The sequence below is a fragment of the Lissotriton helveticus genome, chromosome 7, assembly GCF_964261635.1.
Source record: "Lissotriton helveticus chromosome 7, aLisHel1.1, whole genome shotgun sequence".
NCBI classification, from domain to species: Eukaryota; Metazoa; Chordata; class Amphibia; order Caudata; family Salamandridae; genus Lissotriton; species Lissotriton helveticus.
In genome coordinates, this window is record NC_136068.1 from 844,035,854 (window position 1) to 844,055,306 (window position 19,453).

A 19,453-nucleotide genomic window follows, 5' to 3' on the forward strand; every position below is an offset into this window, starting at 1 on the left:
TCGATTTCAGCTCCATAGAATATCTTTACCTGTTCTGGTGTTATTGATGACTTTTCCCAATGTATTGAGAAACTGAGCAGGAACAAAGTCTCTATGACCCTTTGTATGTGCTGTTTGCAAAGGTTGTAGGAGCTTGCTCTTACTAAACAGTTGTCTAGGTATGGATAAACGTGGATTCTTGCCCTCTTAGGTGGGTTGCTACTGCGGTTAGGCTTTTTGTGAACACTCTTGGTGCAGACTTGAGTTTAAACGCTAGCACTGTGAATTGGTAGTGCGTTTTGTTGATTACGAATCTGAGTAGGGTTCTGTGTCTGTTGTTCATGGGGATGTGCAAGTAAGCGTCCTTTAGATCGAATAGTTTACCTGTCGGTGTAGTTTTGCAGCTCGAAGATCTTTCTGGATTCACTAAGCTGTGCATATTCCGCAATCTGGTGGTTGGGTCCGGAATCGTAGTCTTTTTTCTCCTTTTTTTTTTTTCGTAGCCCAGGTGGGCGTCGACGTCCCACCATTTGGTGTAACTTCGGTGACGTCGGCGTGCTTCCGGCGGAAGCTACCACCCTTGGGCGCCATCTTCGGATTCTTTTTTCTGTCTCTTTTTTCTTTTCTGTGTTTGTAGTGAATCCATGGCTATGTTTGTTAATCGTTTTTTTCAACGTAATTCTTTTCACGTATCTTTTCACGTATCTTGTAAGCTTCACTTGCTTTCTTTTCTATGTGTTTGCACCTTCTTCTCCAGCCTCATCTTTCTGGCGGAAGCGGGTGGGTTCGCTAGTGAATCCAGAAAGATCTTCAAGCTGCAAAACTACACCGACAGGTAAGAAACTATTTGTTTTGCAGCGTGAATCTTTCTGGATTCACTATGCTGTGCATAGATTTTGTAGCGGTTTTCGTTACTTTTGTGGCGGTTGGGTGGAAGATGAGTGTTGGTTGTTGAATATATGTTGAAGCACCTTTTGTCCTACTTGTGCTTCTTTGTTCATTTGTACATCCAGGCAATAGTGCTTAGTGAACGTGTGCACTGAAGCCCATGTTGCCGCCAGGCATATGTCCTGCATTGGTGTGTTTGCCAGAAAGGCAATTGTTGCTCCTTTCTTCCTGGTCGAGTGGGCCTGTACCCCTCCTGTTAGCTCCTGGCCCGCTTGTTTGTAGCAGAATTGTATTGTCTGTGCGATCCATTGAGCTATGGTGTTTTTAGTCACTGGTTTATCCATGAAACTGTTTGCGAAGGATACGAAGAACTGTCTTCCTGTGTCCTTTCGTCCTTTCAATATAGTGCATTAGAGCCCTTCTTGCGTCTAGAGTGTGGAGCGACCTCTCAGCGCTTGTAGTGGGGTTTTGGAAGAAGCTAGGAATCTGAATACTCTGATTTAAGTGGAACCTTGACACCACCTTTGGCATGAAGTGTGGGTCTGTTCTCATCACGACCCTGTCACTGTATCTGGATGTAGGGTTCCTGCAGTGTGAGTGCCTGCAGTTCGCTCACCCTTCGTAGCGAGGTGATTGCTACCAGAAAAGCCGTTTTCATTGTTAGGATTTGCAGTGATGCTTTGTGGATGGGTTCGAAAGGTGCTTTCATGAGCTCCGTCAGTACCACATTCAGGTTCCAGGCCGGTGGCGGCATTCTCTTTGGCGGCGCTATTCTTTTAGCCACTTCCAGGAATCTTTTTACGACTTGAGATGTGAAGAAGCTTCTCCCTGTTTCTCCTCTTGTGTACGCCACAATCGCTGCCAGGTGTACCCTCAGCGAGGATGAGCTTAGCTTAGCTTTTATTAGGAGCGTGAGGTACCTTAGCACCGTAGATTCCCTGGTCAGTTTTCTATGGAGTTTTTTCTTGCAACACCATTGAGTGAATCTTTTCCATTTTTCCCCATAGCACTTGCGTGTGCTGGGCCTTCTTGCCTCTTGCAGCACCCGCAGGGTGCTCTCTGGTAGTTTTAGATGTGGGAACTTTAAGTCCTCAGGAGCCAGGCTGAGAGATTGAGGCTCTCCGGCTCTGGGTGTAGAACTTCTCAGTTTTCCATGGAGAGTAGGTCTCTTCTCTTCGAGAACTTGTGGGGGGTCCCTGCGCCATCTCCATTATCTGCGAGTACCAGGTCTGCCTGGCCCATTGTGGTACCACCAAGATGAGCGTCATGTTGCTCGTCATGCGTTTGTTAAGAACCCTGGGGATCAGTGGTATCGGGGGGAAAAGCGTAGGCAAATGTTTTTGACCCGCTTATCCATAGGGCATTCCCCTGTGACAGTGCCTCTGGTTGCCTGGATGCAAAGTATTGGCATTTTGCATTCCGGCGTGTTGCAAACAGGTCTATTGTTGGTGTGCCCCACCTCCTGAATAGTCTCTGTTTCCTGAATATTGAGTTCCCACTCGTGGGACGCTGAAGTCTGCCTGCTGAGCCAATCCGCTTCTACATAGTCCTTCCCTGCCAGGTGTATGGCTAGCAGGTCTATTTTTAGTGGTATAGCCCATCTCCAGATTTCCTGTGCCAAGCTTGACAGAGGGAATGATTGAGTTCCCCCCTGTTTGTTGATGTAAAACATCGTTGTGGTGTTGTCTGTTTGTATTAGCACCTTCTGGCTGTACAGGTGTTTCTGAAAGGCCTGGAGGGCTAGCAACACTGTTTTCAATTCCAGGTAATTGATGTGTCTGACTGCATCTGTAGGGCTCCACAGACCCCTCACTTTGAGCCTGTTCATGTGTGCGCCCCATCCCTTCTGGGATGCGTCTGTGGTGATGGTCACTGTTGGGTCCGGTGGTGTTAGAGGTTTCCCTACTGTTATTCTTTCCTTGGTCCACCACCTTATTTCTTCCTGCACCCTGTGCGTTACAACCACTAGATCCTCCCAACTTCCTGTAGCTTGTGACCATTGCTGTTGCAGCCACTCTTGGAGTGGTCTCATTTGTAGGCGTACATTGGGGACCAGGTGTATGCATGACGCCATCATCCCCAAGATCTTGCTCACAGTCCTCACTGTGAGAGCTCGTCCCTTCTGGTAGTGACGTTTCTCCCTCAGTAGACTGAGTGTTCTCTTTTCGCTGGGTAACACCCTGCATTGGACGGTGTCGATTTGAGCTCCCAGGAAGATTTTCACTTGCTCTGGTTCCATGGAGCATTTTCCCCAGTGTATGGAGAATCCCAGGCTTGCTAGCGTTCTTGTGACCTGTTCTGCATGATCTTTGCATGACCTGTAAGAGTTTGCCTTTACGAGCCAGTCGTCGAGGTAGGGGTACACGTGTATCCCCTTCCTTCGCAGATGTGCGGCCACTGCTGCGAGGCATTTGGTAAACACCCTTGGTGCGGACTTTAGACCGAATGCCAGGGTTGTGAATTGGTAGTTATCCTTGTTCATTGTGAATCTTAGCATGTGCTTGTGCTGCCTGTTCATGGGGATGTGCAGGTACGCATCTTTGAGGTCTATGGTGGACAAGAAGTCCCCGGCCTTTATCTGCGGGATGACCTCTTGTAGGGACGTCATCTTGAATTTTTGAGTCTTTACGTATTTGTTTAGGTACCGTAGGTCCAGGATGGGTCTTAGGCTTTCGTCCACTTTTGGCACCAGGAAGTAGTTTGAGTACACTCCCTTGTTCCGTTCTTTGAATGGAACCCGTTCGATGGCCGCCTTGAGGAGGAGTTCTTGAGCTTCCTCTTGGAGTAATCGCAGCTCTCTTCCCGAGTGCTCTCTTTTCTTTGGCTTTCTGTTTGTGGTCTCTTTTCCAACTCTATACGGTATCCGAACTGCATGATGTTGAGTATCCACTTGTCTGTGTTTATTTTTCTCCACTCCTGGAGAAAAAAATCTTAGCCTGCCTCCTACTGGTGATACATGTTCCCTTGTGTCTTGTCCGTGTAGCCCTCTCCTCTTTTTTCTTCCGTGCTCCTCCCTCGGAGGGTTCGAGTGCGTGGGCACCTTTTCCCGTGAGCAGTCACTTAGAGGGGGGTTGTTCACCGCCTCTCCTTCTCTGGCCCGTACGTTTCCTCTTGATCGAAAGGACTGGCCCCTGTTCTGATAGTTCCAGTTTTGCCTCTGCTGGCCCTGGGGACTTTGGTTGTCACTCTGTTGCCCCTGGTGGAATGCCTTGTGTGATTGCCCTTGCTGGTTTCCTATCCTGCCGTTCGGCCTCCGTGTAGGAGTGCCCTTTCCCATCCCCCTGAATTGCAGGACCCCCATGGACCTTGCCGTCTCGTTGTCCTTCTTCAGTTGGGTGAGTTTCTCATCAACTGGGGCTCCGAACAGTGTTTCACCGTTGAAGGGTGTGTTCAGGATGTTGTTCTGAACCTCGGCCTTGAAACCTGAGATCCTGAGCCAGGCTTGCCTTCTCTCTGTAATGCCTATAGTCATCAGTCTGCTGGATGTTTCAGCCCCATCCAAGGCTGTCTTCAGGCACGAGTTAGCGATGCTTTTCCCCTCTTCCACAAGGTGTGATGCCCTCTCACGGTATTGTTCCGGGAGGTGCTTGAGCAATTAGCCCATCTCATCCCAATGCTGGTATTGATGTCTATTCAGGAGGGCGTTGAGGAGTTCGCCATCCGCCAGTGCGTTGTGGCGTTCCTCACTATTTTCCTGCCAGTTAGATCCATCCTCCTGCTTTCCTTGTCAGGTGGAGGTCCAGATGTTGGGACGTTTGCCCTTTTTCTGGCCGTTGCAGCGATTATTGAATCTGCTGTGACGGATCCCTTGATGTAAGCTGGGTCCTGGGAGGAGAATTTGTATTTCTTCTCCGTCCTCGGGGTTACTGATCTGCATGTAGCCGGGTCCTTGAAGGCTTCCCTCCCCTGGTCTGTGATACACTTTAGCATGGGCAAGAACTGGCTTCTTGTCTGCGTGGGGAGCGATGTTTCCAGCAGGAAATCTGCTTTTGGCTTCTCCTCTTCCAGCTTAACTCCATAAGCTGCTGTAGCCTTCCTGACCACCTCATTGTATGCCCCAATGTCATCCGGTGGCGAAGGCCTCGAGGGGTATGTCTCCACAGCCTCCTCCGAGTTTTCGGCCTCGATGTCCTGCCATTCCTGGTCTTGGGCCGTCGAGGAACCTGAGCCGTAGCTTGACTGCTGCTCCCCGTAATCCCCTTCTGTGTAATAGAGGTCTTCTTCCTCTTCGTGCTCCGAGGGCTCCGGAGTTTTCGGCGGCTCTTCGACGTCGAACTCCTCGTGCTCCTGCCCCTCAGCGACGGCCGTTGCCGGCTTCGAGGGGATCCTGTAACTTCTCATCTTTTCATCGAAGTCCTTCTTTCTCTGAAGGATGTTCTCCATTTCGGCCTCGAGCCTTCTTTTCTTTCTCTGCATCTCTGCGGCCTGCTCGTCGTCGAGCGTTTCGGCTGCTCTTTTCGACGGCGTCGAAGCTTTCTTCGGCTCCTTTTCCTTCGAAGTCGAATACCCTTTTTCGGGGGCTTGCTTCGACGACCTTTGCTTTTCGCTGGTCTTCAGCCTCCGGGAGTCCTTCTCGAAGGATCCGCTGGGCTCTTTTTCGGAGGATGCAGCTTCTGTCGAAGTTTTTGGCGCCGGTGCTCCTTTTGAGGCTCTGGACTCTGGCTTTCGAGAGTCTGCCTCTGGCTTTCGAGGCCCTGTGGGTGTTTTCGGGGTCGTAGACTCTCCTACCTTGTCAGGCGTTTTCTTATCGGTCTCTGCGACCGTGAAGTCATCTGGACCTTCGGCGATGTTGTCCTAGTCGTCGGTGGAGAGGCCCAGTTCGTAAAGCGTCGGGGCCTGGCCCTTGCCCTGCATCGTGTGGTGAGCTGTCCTCTGTCTCTCTCGAACTCGGAGTGTCTTCGGCTTGAAGACGGAACAGGCGTTGCAGTCTCTGCTCTCATGGTCGATTGGCAGGCAGAGGTTGCAGACCGGGTGCTGGTCCTTCTGCGCGAACTTGTGGTGGCAGTTTTTGCAGAATTTAAAGGGTGTCTTGTACATCCCTGCGCTCAGGGGGCCCCCTGTGTGCGCATTCCTCCAAGGACGTCGAAGATCTCGAGGTTCTTTCCTTTCTTCGTCGTCTCTTCTCTGATGGACCTCTTCTTCCAATCTTCTCAGGTCTTTACTGTCGAAGAGTTGCTGTATTTCCTCCTTTTCTCCTCCAAAACTTCTGGAGCTTCACGCGACGATCCAGACCCAACGGCGGAAAAAAGAACCTGAAGATGGCGCCCAAGGGTGGTAGCTTCCGCCGGAAGCACGCCGACGTCACCGAAGGTACACCAAATGGTGGAACGTCGACGCCCACCTGGGCTACGAAAAAAAAAAAAAAAGAAAAAAAAGACTACGATTCCGGACCCAACCACCAGATTGCGGAATATGCACAGCATAGTGAATCCAGAAAGATTCACGCTGCAAAACTATAGCTGCCATGTAGTCTCCTACCTGTATCTGAGGTATTACTTCCTGTAAGGATGTCATTTTGAATCTTTATGAACTTGTTTAGGAACCTTAAGTCTAGTATAGGTCTTAATGATCTGTCCACCTTCTGTATGAGGAAGTACGTTGAATAGACCCCTTTGCTCCTTTCCTTGTAAGGCACTCTCTCTATGGCCCTTTTGTGTAGAAGTTCTTGTGATTCTTTAAGCAAATGAGACAGTTCTTCGGTTTTCTGCATGGCGGTTGTTTTGAGAGTTCCATGCAGTATCCGTATCGTATTACGTTTAATATCCTTTTGTTGGATGTAATCCTCCTTCACTCCTGGAATTAGTTTCCTATTCTGCCTCCCACTGGTGTTGCATGTTGGAGATATTCCTGGTTGTTTGGGACCTGATATTTTTGTATGTCTATTTGTTGTTGCGCCCTTTGAGATCTTTTTAGAGTGTGCACCAAGCTTGTAGTGCAGTCACTTGGAGGTGGGTTGCTGTCCCCCTCTTTGCTGTTGGCATCTTCCTTGAGTGCACCCTCAAAAGGATTGCCTCCCCTGTTGGTATTGCCAACCTTGTTGTTGTTGGCCCTGTTGACCCTGGTTCCGTCCTTGGTAACCTTGTTGCAACGTCTGATGTGAGGCTACTGGGAGGGGTTATCCCTGCCTGCTGGTCTCCGCGATTGTGTCCCCCTACGCATACCTCTGAATTGTAGTGCCCCTATGGACCTTGCAGTTTCATTTTCTTTCTTCAGCTGAGTTGTCGTCCACAGCTGTACCGAACAGTAGTTCTCCATTAAACGGGGTGTTCAAGATGTTACTCTGAACCTCTGGTTTGAACCCTGAGATTCTTAGCCAGGCGTGTCTTCTCTCCGTAACCTGATCAAGTGCCTGCTTGATGTCTACGCAGTATCTAGGGCTGATTTCAAACATGTATTGGCCATTTTCTACCCCTCTTCCACCAAGGGGCTTGCCCTTCTCTGGAACTGTTCTGGCAGATTCTTGAGCAGTTCGCCTACCTCCTCCCAGTGCTGGTATGCATGCCTATTGATCAATGAGTTAAGAGTTTGCTATGCGCCACTGAAGAGCGGCACTTCGTTCCAGCTTCCTTCCTGTGAGACCCATCCTTTTGCTTTTATTGTCTTGTGGTGGGTCCACGTTAGTGGGTACATAAGCCCTCTTTCTGGCCGTGGAAGCTATTATAGTCTCGGCAGGCACTGAACCTCTGATGTACATTGGGTCCTTGGAGGAGGGCTTGTATTTTTTCTCACCCCTCGGTGTTACTGCCTTGCATGTGATGTGGCAGGTTCCTTAAAGGCTTCCTTTCCATGGTCCAGCACACTTGGGTGCATGGGCAGGAATTGGCTTCTTGTCTGTGTGGGCAGCAAGGTTTCTAGGATAAAGCAGGACTGCTGCTTTTCCTCCGCTAGCTGTACTCCATAAGTTTCAGCAGCCTTCTTTATTACTGGATTTCACATCCCAATGTCGTGGGGCGGGGGGCGGAGGTTGGGGGCCTCGAAGGGTATACATCTCGTGACTGCTCTTTGTCGACTTAGTCTTATCAAGGGTTTTAGCTGTCTAGAGTCCTAGTCAAAAGGACAGACGGACTTGTTTGTTCGTGGACGAGCTCGCGGTCGCCGAATGTTTCCACGCTGTGTCTGTCTGTGAGGACTTAGTCACTCTTTTGCGGCTCGGTCGACTGTTATGGGGTCGCTGACTCCCTTACCTCCTTCGGAGTTCTTTTTTCGGCATGGACTACTTATACGTGCACGTCCTCCTCGCCCTCAGGCCCTTCGGCGACGTTGTCCTCTTTCTCGCTGGAGAGGCCCAGTTCTCGAAGCAATGGTGGTGGTCCTTGACCCTGCATGTTGTAATTCGCTCTTCTCTGCCTTTCCCTCACCCTCATGGTCTTCAGGGTGAACGCCTAGCATGTGTTGCCATTTTCGGAGTGGTGGTAGAGCTGCAGGCAAATGTTACAGATCGAGTGCTGGTCCTTCTGAGCATCCTTGTGGTAGCAATGGTCACAGAACTTGAATGGTGTCTTGACCATTGCAACGCCCGGGAGCCCCCTGTGAACGCATTCTCCATCAGGCGTCCACTAAAGGATGCTAAAGGATGCTAAAGGATGCTTGCCATTCCGGCCTCAAGCCTCCTCTTCTTCCGCTCCATCTCGGCAGCTTGTTCGGAGTCGAGAGTTTGAGCGCTTCGCTTCGAGGTAGTCTATGTCGAAGCAGTTGTTGACCCTTCTTTTCTCAGTCAAGATGTCCTTTTCGGGGTCTTCCTTCGCCGACCTTGATTATTCATGGGTCTTTGCCGTCTGGGAGTCCTTTTCAAAGGATCCGCCGGGCTGTTTGTCCATGAGTGCGGTTGCTTTCGTTGAGTGCTTCGACAGCAATGCTCCCTTCGAGGACTTGGTTTCATTTTTTTTTCCCGAGTGTCGGTCGAGTGTTTGGGGGTCGCCGGCTCTTACATCCGACGTTTTCTTTTGGACTTCGGAAATGTTCTTCGGAGTTCTTTCTTCGGCATTGACGACTTGGACATGCGCGTCCTCCCCCTGGGCCCTTCGGTGATGTGGTCCTCCTCCTCCTCACTAGAGAGGCCCAAGTCTCGGAGTAATGGAGGTGACCAATGCATGGTTTATTTCGGCCTTCTCTGCCTCTCTCTTACTCTGAGGTTCTTGGGTGTGAACGCCGAGCACGTGTTGCAGTCCTCACTGTTGTGGTCAAGCGGCAGGCAGAGGTTGCAGACTGGATGCTGGTCCTTCTGGGCGTATTTGTGGTGGAAATTGGTGCAGAACCTGAATGGAGTTTTGTCCATTCCTGCGCTCAGGGAGCCCCATGTGCGCATACTTGGGTGAATGTCAAGATCTCTTGAAAAATTCTCCTTCGTAGTCCCGGTTATCTGACTCGTAGTCATGTGTGATGAAAACCTGTGATTTCGTCAATGTTCCTAATTTTCGTCTATTCCTTTTCAAAAAAAACTCTGGAACTCTTCGGTAACGATCCAGACCCAACAGCGGAAAAAAGAATCTGAAGATGGCGACCAAAGGTGGGAGCTTCCGGAGGAAGCGAGTCAACGTCACGAAGGACACCAAATGGCGGTAGGTCAACGCCCACCTGGGCCACAAAAAAAAAAAAAAAGAGAAAAAGACTGTTCCGGACCCAACCACTAGATGGTGGAATAATGCACAGCATAGTGAATCCAGAAAGATTCACACTGCAAAATTCTGTTTAATCAAAAGCTGGTCAGGCATTCATAATCTTCCTTACAGGATTTTGCTAGTCAACGTATAGCTAGTTTCACTAGGTTTTCAAACTTTTTTGACCAACATGCCCTTTTTTCAGAGGTATGAAACTGATTGGTGGAATGATTCATTCCCCCGAGCCCTTGGCTGTTATGCCATAGTTTGGCTTGGAGTTTCTTCTATATCTTTTGAGCTTGATCATTTACGAGAAAAGCTTCTAGAGTGAAGTATTCGATGCATCAAACGGCACAGCACATTTTGCACAAAGTTAAAGTACGTAAGCTTCAATTTTCTACAAGGTTTGTACCATGACTTTGTACTTTCAATTTTAGTGGGTTATAGATAAATCAGGATCTCTGCCCCACCTTTTAGAGCCCTATTACTGTGTTCAGTCCAAAAAGGCCTTCCGTCTGCAACAAACAAGAAATGGATACTCTTCAAAGTCTTGATGCAGACTTTCAATATCGCCTACCCTCAATGAAGTCTGTAATAAGATAATGAAGCTGTGGTTTCATGTGTTATGCGGTTTATGAATAAAGGAAAAGGAAAAGGGGGCGAAGGGTCAGGTTACAGGTGCATGATACTCCATTTTAATTTTCCATTATATTTGTTTGGACAATCAACTTAAGGTTTCCAAGCTCCTAATCACCTACACAGTAAACATGAAAGATAGCCAAATTTCAAATCTTTGTATAAGGTAATGTAAAAACACAAGATAGATTCAATTCACAACAACCCATACATTTCACATAAAGGAACAACATGAAAATGTAATATACTTTACTTCTTTGTCTGTGAAGTGAGATTTATCCTTTTCCTGTTCCGGTGTGAGATACAGAACTTTCTCCTCTAAGAAATAAAAGTGCAAAGAAAATAATCAAATGAACAAGGACAAACATTTGAGACAAAACAGGCAACAGGACATTCCACACTTTGTCAACGAAGGGGTGTTTATGTAACTCTTCGCCAGCGATCTTCTGAAAGATCTAGTACAATATAAATTCAAGCATAATAAAACATTTGATCCTGTCGTGCGCCCATACCGACAATGATTTTTCAGCACAATTACTGCGATCAACGGGCACAGATCCTGTGTATCTTAATGCAACCTGAAGAGCTAATATTAAACATGGAGACTTTTTTATTGTTTGTTTTTTTACGAAGATTTAAACCAAATTACTCAGTACTTACAAATCTGAAGTGACTAATACAAGGAATGCAGACAAAAAAATCCTGAATGTCCAGCAAAGTGCAATATTTAAGGGTTTTCTTGGATGTTGTGAGCAGTGTAGTCATCTATGCACTACGGATAACCAATGTCAACTCCAGGACCATAAGTACAGTTGGAAAGCTATGCTTCAAATTCTTCACAACCTGGGCTGCCCATTGGTGAAATAACTTGCCAGCCCTGATGAATCAGGTGAGCAGGAGGTAATTGGAATAAGTCTAATTTGCATTGTCTGGCTTGACAGCGCAGTTGTAGCCAGACTATGTGAACATCCCTGGAAAGGGGATTTGGCTCCAGCCACATTGGGTGCCAGGAGTACTTGTTTTGATTAGACTTAAGTTGTGTGCTTCCACAAAAGCTGTGACCATTTTGTTTAATTATCCAGCTGTCTAAGCCTGTACTGTGAGGGGGACACAGCACTGGATTGTTATTAAAGTATCTTAGATAATTAGATAATGTATCATTTTCTCTGGCAGCAGCATAGATGAGGAGGGCACTAATTATTCTACATGGATCTTTAGGTCGACAAAGCAACTGCCACCTCATCTTGCTTCCACACAAATATTATCTATTCACATGCTTTTTACTTGTATGCAGCACATTACCATACAACATTCCACACACACACACACACACACACACACACACACACAATTGTGTTTCCGGGGTCCCGCGCATGGGCGGGAATATTCTAGTGCTTTTGACTATTGATGAGGATCCCCTGGAGGAGAAGTAAGGGTACTAGACAGGTATAAATGAACAAGGGGGTTCCGACATCACCCTGCATGTAAAGGATACCTCCCACCAGTACAACCTTGGAAGCTTTGTAAACCATAGCTGCCCCTTTATTGGAAAAACCATCAAACTGACCATATGGAAACGTTTGCAAAACATTAATATTACGAAATAAAGTACCAACATTTCCTTGCCCAAACTGGCTAGCTAACTTGCTGCATTTATTATGCTGAAGCTGTGTTTTTGTTATTTACATAAAAAAGCTATTTCTCTGATATTCTTCCTTACAAAGATAAATGGTCCACCAATTCCATTTCACTGTGTGCCGTGCCACTTTATTGGAATGCTGCACCAACATTCTCAATTCTAGGCATTTTTCAATCTGATAGAATGTCTCCCAATCTATCCCTCTTAGGGTTGTGCTTGTTGAAATGAGGAACCTTTCTCTTTACAAAAAGAAATTAGTCATTTTTAGTCCAGTATCTTCTGTAGTCGGGAGAGACCACAAGTACAGGAAATGTACAGCTACATCTGCACCCTTATGCACCCTTTACAGAGCAATATTTAGAGTAAATATGCCATCTTGGATATTCAAGCCTGGGTTCTGTGATGTCCGTCTGCTATTCCTATTCACACATCCAACTTATCCTCACATCCCGTTTCATAAGTGGATCAGGTGACCAGTGAATGAATACTGGTCACCATCTCCCTCCCACAGGCCCCGTTACATGTATGTGGCATTTGGATGAACATCACTGAAAGGCATGGGACCACTTTACAGGGTCGCAGGCAGACATAAGAGTGAATCTAGGTGGAAGAAGCACTATTGTGTCACTGCCAAGACCATTCTCTTTACCGAGGAATGTATTTCACGCATCTGCAAAGAGGCAATAACCATCACTGGAGGAAGGGCACCTTGGCCAAATAGAATAAATTACTGTTCAGTCTCTCAACAGAGAACCTACTTCACAAAACCACAATGACAATAAATTCATTAAAATCCCAGTCACCGATGAAATGGACTTTGGAAAAATATTCTCTCAACGTTAGATCATCTCTGTAGCTTCTCCCAAAACAAACATGTTAAACTATGCCAATCCAAAGAAGGACTTTTCTGCAGGGAGAGACGAATACACCCCATAAGGAATATGCTACTTACCAGTATGCATATGTTCTTGGCATGTAGGGCTGCTGACATTCATATCTGTGCATAGAGCGCCGCCTAGTGTTGGGTCCGGATGATTGCACTTTGTTGTCTTGGAAGAGTCTTCGAAGTATCACGAGATAGAGGACTCCTCCCCTAGACTACAGTGCGCATGGGCATCTTCTCCATCCTCAGATTGTTTTTCGCCATTGTGGCAGAGATGGAGATAGGAAAGTAAGAGATGGCCATGCCAAAGGTAATGCTGCAGCTGCGACAGGCACCGGGGAGGAGGGCGGGCGATATGAATGTCTGCAGCCCTACATGCCAAGAACAGATGTATACTGGTAAGTAGCATATTCCGTTCGAGGCATGTGGGCTGCTGAATTCATATCTGTGCATAGACTGAATAGCAGTATCTCCTCTTAGCGGTGGTCACCTGTGCCAGCTGCAGCAGTTTGGAAGAGTGTTTTGAGGACAGCCTGGCCTACAGCAGCTTGCTGTTTTGCTTGCACGTCTACACAGTAGTGCTTAGTGAATGTGTGTATGGTGGACCATGTGGCTGCCTTACAGATGTCTTCAAGAGGAATATTCCCTAGGAAAGCCATGGATGCCCCCATTTTTCGAGTAGTGTGCTCTAGGGGGGACGGTTAAAGTGCGTTCAGCTTTTAGATAACATACTTGAATGCATTTAACTATCCATCTGGCTATTCCTGACATTGAAATAGGATTTCCTTTGTGTTGTGGTGCAAAAGCAACAAATAGTTGTTTAGTTTTTCTAAATGGTTTAGTTCTGTCCACATAATAAAGTAGAGCTCTTATTACATCTAGTGTGTGTAGGGCTCTTTCAGCTACTGACTGGATTTTGAAAGAATACTGGCAGTTCAATTTGTTGATTGATATGGAAATTGGTTACAACTTTAGGCATGAATTTAGGGTTGGTTCTAAGAACCACCCTGTTAGCATGCACCTGCATGAAAGGTTCTTGAATTGTTAGTGCTTGTAATACGCTTACTCTTCTGAGTGAGGTAATGGCAACCAAGAATGCAACCTTACACGTTGAGAATTGTAGTTCGCATGAGTGTAAAGGTTCGAAGGGAGGTCCCATGAGTATGGTAAGCACTATATTTAGATTCCAGACTGGGGAAGGGAGGTGTCTTGGGGGGGGATCACTCTTTTTAAACCCTCTATAAAGGCTTTGATTGCTGGGACTCTAAACAGTGAAAGTTGTTGCCTGTTTTGAAGGTATGCTGCTATAGCAGCAAGGTGTAGTCGTATAGAAGAGTATGCTAAGTTACTTCTTTGTAAATGCAGCAGGTAACAATGTTTTGTATGGAAGCGTCTAATGGTTTGATTTGGTTATTGCTGCAGTAAATAACAAATTTCTTCCATTTAGCTGCATAACACGCTCGTGTGGTTGGTCGTCTTGCCTCCTTAATGATGTTCATACAGTCTGGAGGCAAGTTAAGGTATCCGAACTCTAAGATCTCAGGAGCCGGATCGCTAGGTTCAACTGATTGGGATTTGGGTGTCTTATTTCTCCATGGTTCTGAGTTAGAAGATGGGGAGCAAGGCACAGTCTTTGATGAGGAACTACTGAGAGTTCAAGGAACGTTGTGTACCATGGTTGTCTCGCCCATGTGGGAGCAACTAGGATTAGTGTGAGTGAGTGTTGCCGCATTTTGAGTGCCACCAGCTGGATCAGTGGTGCTGGGGGAAAAGCGTACGCAAATTTGCCTGACCAGTTCATCCATATCGCATTGCCCAGTGACAACGGATGTGGGAACCTGGCGGCAAAGTACTGGCATTTGGAGTTTTCTTTTGTGGCAAGCAGGTCTACCTCTGGGTGACCCCACTCCTCGAAGAATGGCTTGAGAACTTGGGGGTGAATCTCCCATTCGTGTATTTGTTGGTTGTGCCTGCTGAGCAGGTCGGCAATCTGATTGTCCTTCCCTGGAAGGTGTTCTGCGAGGAGAAAGATGTTTTTGGGAATCGCCCACTTCCATATGCTCTGTGCCAGATGGGACAGCTGTGGAGAGTGCGTTCCTCCCCGTTTCTGGATATAGTACATTGCGGTCATGTTGTCCGTCCGGATCAACACCGTCTTGCTGTACAAATATTTCTGAAATCCTTTCAGGGCTAGGAATATTGCTAGCAACTATACTTGGTTGATATGCAGCTTTTTCTGTTTGTTTGTCCAGAGCCCTTGTACTGTGTATTTAAGGAGATGGGCTCCCCAGCCTGTCAGTGAAGCGTCCGCTGTTAGTACTAGTTGTGGAACCGGCTCTTGGAACAGTCGCCCCTTGGAAAGGTTATGTGGGTTCCACCACTGCAGAGAGTTGTGAGTGTGACTGTCTACCAACACTAGGTCTTTCAGTTGCCATGAGCCTGGTTCCATTGCCGTGCTAGGCATTCCTGTAATGGGCGCATTTGGAGTCTGGCATGGGGGACAATGAATATGCAGGAGGCCATCATGCCTATGAGCTGCATGAAGACTTGAGCTGGCAGAGAGTGTTGTGGCAGGAATTTGCGAACGAGTATCTGCATGCTGGCTATCCTTGCTGAGTTTGGATATGCTTTTGCCACTGAGGTTGAAAAAGCTTTATTCGAGTTATACACTCATAAAAGCACACACATATAGGTTTATACATTTAAAACTATAAACATACTTTAACAATGAATTGCAGTTAAAAATACATAATACACACAAGTAAAATATTTACCAATAATGGTTAAAATAAGCTTTCTCATAAAATGCTAAGACTAAATGCGTGTTAAAGTGCAAGATCCTCTGCTTTACGGGCCATACCCAAATTCATACAATCAGAAGGTCTTAACGTGCATATTAGCAGCATTTTTACAGTTAAAATTCATATCTCAGTCCCACTAGGTACTAACAAGGATAATTCAAGCAAGCGGAAAAGGTAAAATTCAAAGCGTTTTAGGAAGTAGAGCCCTCCTCCTTATGGACCATGCCCACCCCAGATATTTTGCCGTGCCAACTACAATAGACAATTCGGTGGAGGAACAAATAATTCTCAACCCCTCAACACCACTTAGCACACCAAGATTCCTACAAACAGGTGCCAACCAAGATTTTCTAGGATTTACATAGGCCTCACACAAAAATAAAAAATGTGCGATACTTTCGTTTGGGGCTCCACATGTCGGGCAACACGAACTACTACTAGTTCTCCAGCTAGACGTCAAGGACCTCAAGGGGAGGGAGCCTGCCCTTAACTGGAAAAATAATTTCCTGTCTAACGGAACAGTTAAAATGTCCCAATACTGTTCTAGGGCAGGCCTTGTTTTAATTTCCATAAATCTACCCCCCATGGATTCTGAGGTTGCGCTCCTCCAAAGCTTCTGATCAATGTAATCCCAATATAAAGCTTTTATAGTGGTTTTACTAGGGAACACTTCCCCGAGGGGGTTTTCCCAGAGTTTGGAGAGACCAAGCTCAGCAAGGACGTCCCTAAGCATTTTTAGCCATGTAATTTTATGGAAGACATCTGATTGGACTAAAGCTGAGAACCCCTCAGCATAGTGTCTAATTTCTGGGGTTGTCCATAGCCGTCTCCAATAGAGGATGGGCCTTAGTCGGGCACGATCACTAAGCGATCTCCTTCCTAGATCCAGGCCAAGCGGTATTAGTGGAGTGCTTTGAGGGAGACTAGTTATCCCTCTCAGAAACCTGTTCTCAGATCTTTGGAGGGTGGTGAGCCTCTCAAAGCCCCAAACTTCAGCCCCATAAAGGGCTGCGCCCAAGGCTTTTGCGTCGTATACCATGAGAACCGGTTTTATAGGCCTAGTTTTGGATTTTACTTGTTCTACCCGGAGGGCTCCTGAAATCTGCTGATGTTTTAACACCGCCTTCTCGATGTGTCTCGACCAACCAAATTTACTTGATATCTCCACCCCAAGGTATGTAAAAACGTTTACTAACTCTAGTTTGATGTTGTTCAGAGATACCCTAGGATGGGATTGGCGCTTTTGCCCAAAGGCCATCAGCTTGGTTTTATTTACATTAACTTCGAGACCTCGTTCTTTACAGAACATATCAAATATGTTCAAGGCTCGCTGGAGTCCTGACGGGGTTTTGGACACGATCAAGGTATCGTCAGCGAACATCAGGATCGGAACCCTGATGCCCGCTAGCGAAGGTGCGTCTACCGTCGCATCCAACATCCTATCCACTATGCCATTAATGAACAGGGAGAACAGCAGGGGTGCCATAGCACATCCCTGCCGTACCCCCCGCTCAACTGGGAAGTTGGTGGTAGATTCCCCATTCCTCCCCCACTGGACCTTGGCAAAATTGCTCTCGTGGAGACGCATTATTAATGTGAGCAGTTCAAGTGGGACCCCTATCTTACTCAAAACCACCCACAGCTTGCTCCTAGGCACCAGATCGAAGGCAGCCCTTAGATCTACAAATGCTACATAAAGGCTGCCTTCGCCAAGGAGTACAGTCCCCCACCGTAGCATGGTGAAGCGAAAAATTTGATCAACCGTGCTGGTTGCCCGCCTAAATCCTGCCTGGTAGGGGGATAAAGCATTGTTGTCATCTACCCAGGCCATAAGTTTGTCGACCACCATCTTCCCCACCACTTTTTGCATAGTGGCCAGCAAACTTATCGGTCTATAATTTGCCGGGAGTGACCGATCGCCTTTCTTAAAGATCGGTATTATTATTGCCCCCTTCCATACATAGGGGATTTTTGCCCCTTTAGCAAGGGCATTTCCCAGCACAGTCGCATATCTTGCCCACCGAACCTTATCGTGTTTGAAAATATCTGAGGGAATTCCATCTAACCCCGGAGCTTTCCCCCCCTGCAGGGTTGAGATTACAAGTTCCGCTTCTTTAATTGAGAATAAATCTCCCTTGGAAAATACCACAGGGATTGATTCTGTGGCCATTATATCCCTATTCTCCGCATACTGGGGTTTAAAATACTCGACCCACGATGCCTCATCGACATTCTTGTCGGGGTTATTGGGGGTACCACCTCTGCCCCATTTCACAATTTTCCAGAAAAGTCTGGAATCTTTTAGACCAGAGGACTCAAGTAGCTCCTCCCAATGCTCCTCATCCCACAGCTTCTTAGCCTTGCGAATGTTGTCATTATATTGTTTCCTAGCGGTACTAATCGAGGCCTTGTCCCTGCTTTTAATTGCTCTGCCTAACTCCAGTCTGGTTACCCTGCACTGCTTGTTAAACCACCTCGCCAATTTGATAGGTGCTTTTCTATTTACCTTAACTGACTTGATAAAATGCGGTTTTATCAAAGAGAAGAATGTGTCATGTACGTCTGTTATTAGGGAGGAACCCGGTGTTACAGGGTCTACTATTTCCATGGCGGCGATAGCGTTATCCGCCTCCAAGTTAATGTAGTCCAAGGTGGCCAAATTGGCCAGCACGTTTGGCCATTTCACCCTTCTTGAGTCATTAGCCATAGCAGGTACGGTCTCACTACCTGACACTGGGTTGGCAGGTGCGGCCCTCCACCATGAATGGGTAACACAGAGGGGGTTATGGTCGCTTTCTACTCTCCCCTTGATTTCCATGTCGCCCACGCCACACCATAACTCAAGACTACAGATGACATAGTCGATCCTACTTTTGTTATGACCGTTGTCGAATGAACAATTTCCTCCTTGGTCGCTTTTTGTCCTGCCATTAAGGGCCCTCAAACCATGTTCCAAACATAACGCATTCAACAACAAAATATCTTTTGTCCACCGCTTCACGGGTAAGAGGTTTAGGTTTGGGACGCCCCATAGGGCGTCTTCTTCTTGTCCTATTGGATGTTCAGTATTTTCTAAAGGCTCAAATGTCCTGTTCAGGTCACCAGCCACTACCACTCTATTTCCAAGTGACTGGGATTCAAGGAAGGTGGATAGAGCTTCTAGGGTGGCAGAATTCCCAACACTCATACCCCTAGCATAAATGTTATAAATATCTATCACACCACCCTTTCCTACTGATAACCTCAATAGTTGTATATCCTTACAGCCTAGATCAATCATTTTTATTTTAACTTTTGAATTCTGCTTGATCCAGACTGTTAGACCTCCCATAGGTCTGCCCCTGGGGCCTCTGGTTGCTGGTATACAAAAATTTAAGTAACCTGGCAGGTAAATTGGATCACAAGCCCACGTCTCTTGGAATAAGCACATTTCAAACCTGCTTACAAAATTTATCCAGTGATGTGACATCAATCTGGTACCCAACCCCGCTATATTCCATGAGAGAAACCTCCCCTGGGTATTGTCTGTACAAATCCCCCTTTCGTTAGGTACCATGGGCGGTAGATCGATCAGCCTCACACAATCACCGTCCTCTCCTGGAACAGTATCTGTGCAATTTACCTCTATACCCTCCTTTGCGCCAATGCTTGGTGGAAGTCCGGGTTCACCCCCCCAGTCCTCCGGACATGCAATAATGCTCCCCCGCATATTAACACAATCCCTATCAATAGCCACTTCAACTATTTTACACATTACATCTTCATTATATACCAATAATACCTCTGGGATACTTCCCCTGGCCATTTTCCCTCCAGAATACATTTGTTCAGCAGATTTCTGTCAACATCCCCACCTCGTGTGCCCCTGCCCATTATAAGGGTTATATGCCTGATTATAACAATCATTTGGTCTTGAGATGGGGGCAAGAGGGGGCCAGCCTCTGCCCAGGGACGGGGACTAGATCTCGATTGCTCCCTACTGCCCCCAGGGTACATCGCCACCGGTCTGGGATAGAAGAAAGTGAGATCC

At 47.0% G+C, this 19,453-nt stretch overlaps 1 protein-coding gene across 1 annotated transcript in view; it reads right to left on the bottom strand.

The window, feature by feature from the left end:
- ETF1 (eukaryotic translation termination factor 1) overlaps positions 1 to 19,453 on the bottom strand; it is a 340,588-nt gene that overhangs the window by 127,341 nt on the left and 193,794 nt on the right. The window contains exon 9 of the mRNA XM_078653353.1: positions 10,354 to 10,418. Within this exon, the coding sequence (XP_078509479.1) occupies positions 10,354 to 10,418 (65 nt within the window). The remainder of the gene's footprint in view (positions 1 to 10,353; positions 10,419 to 19,453) is intronic.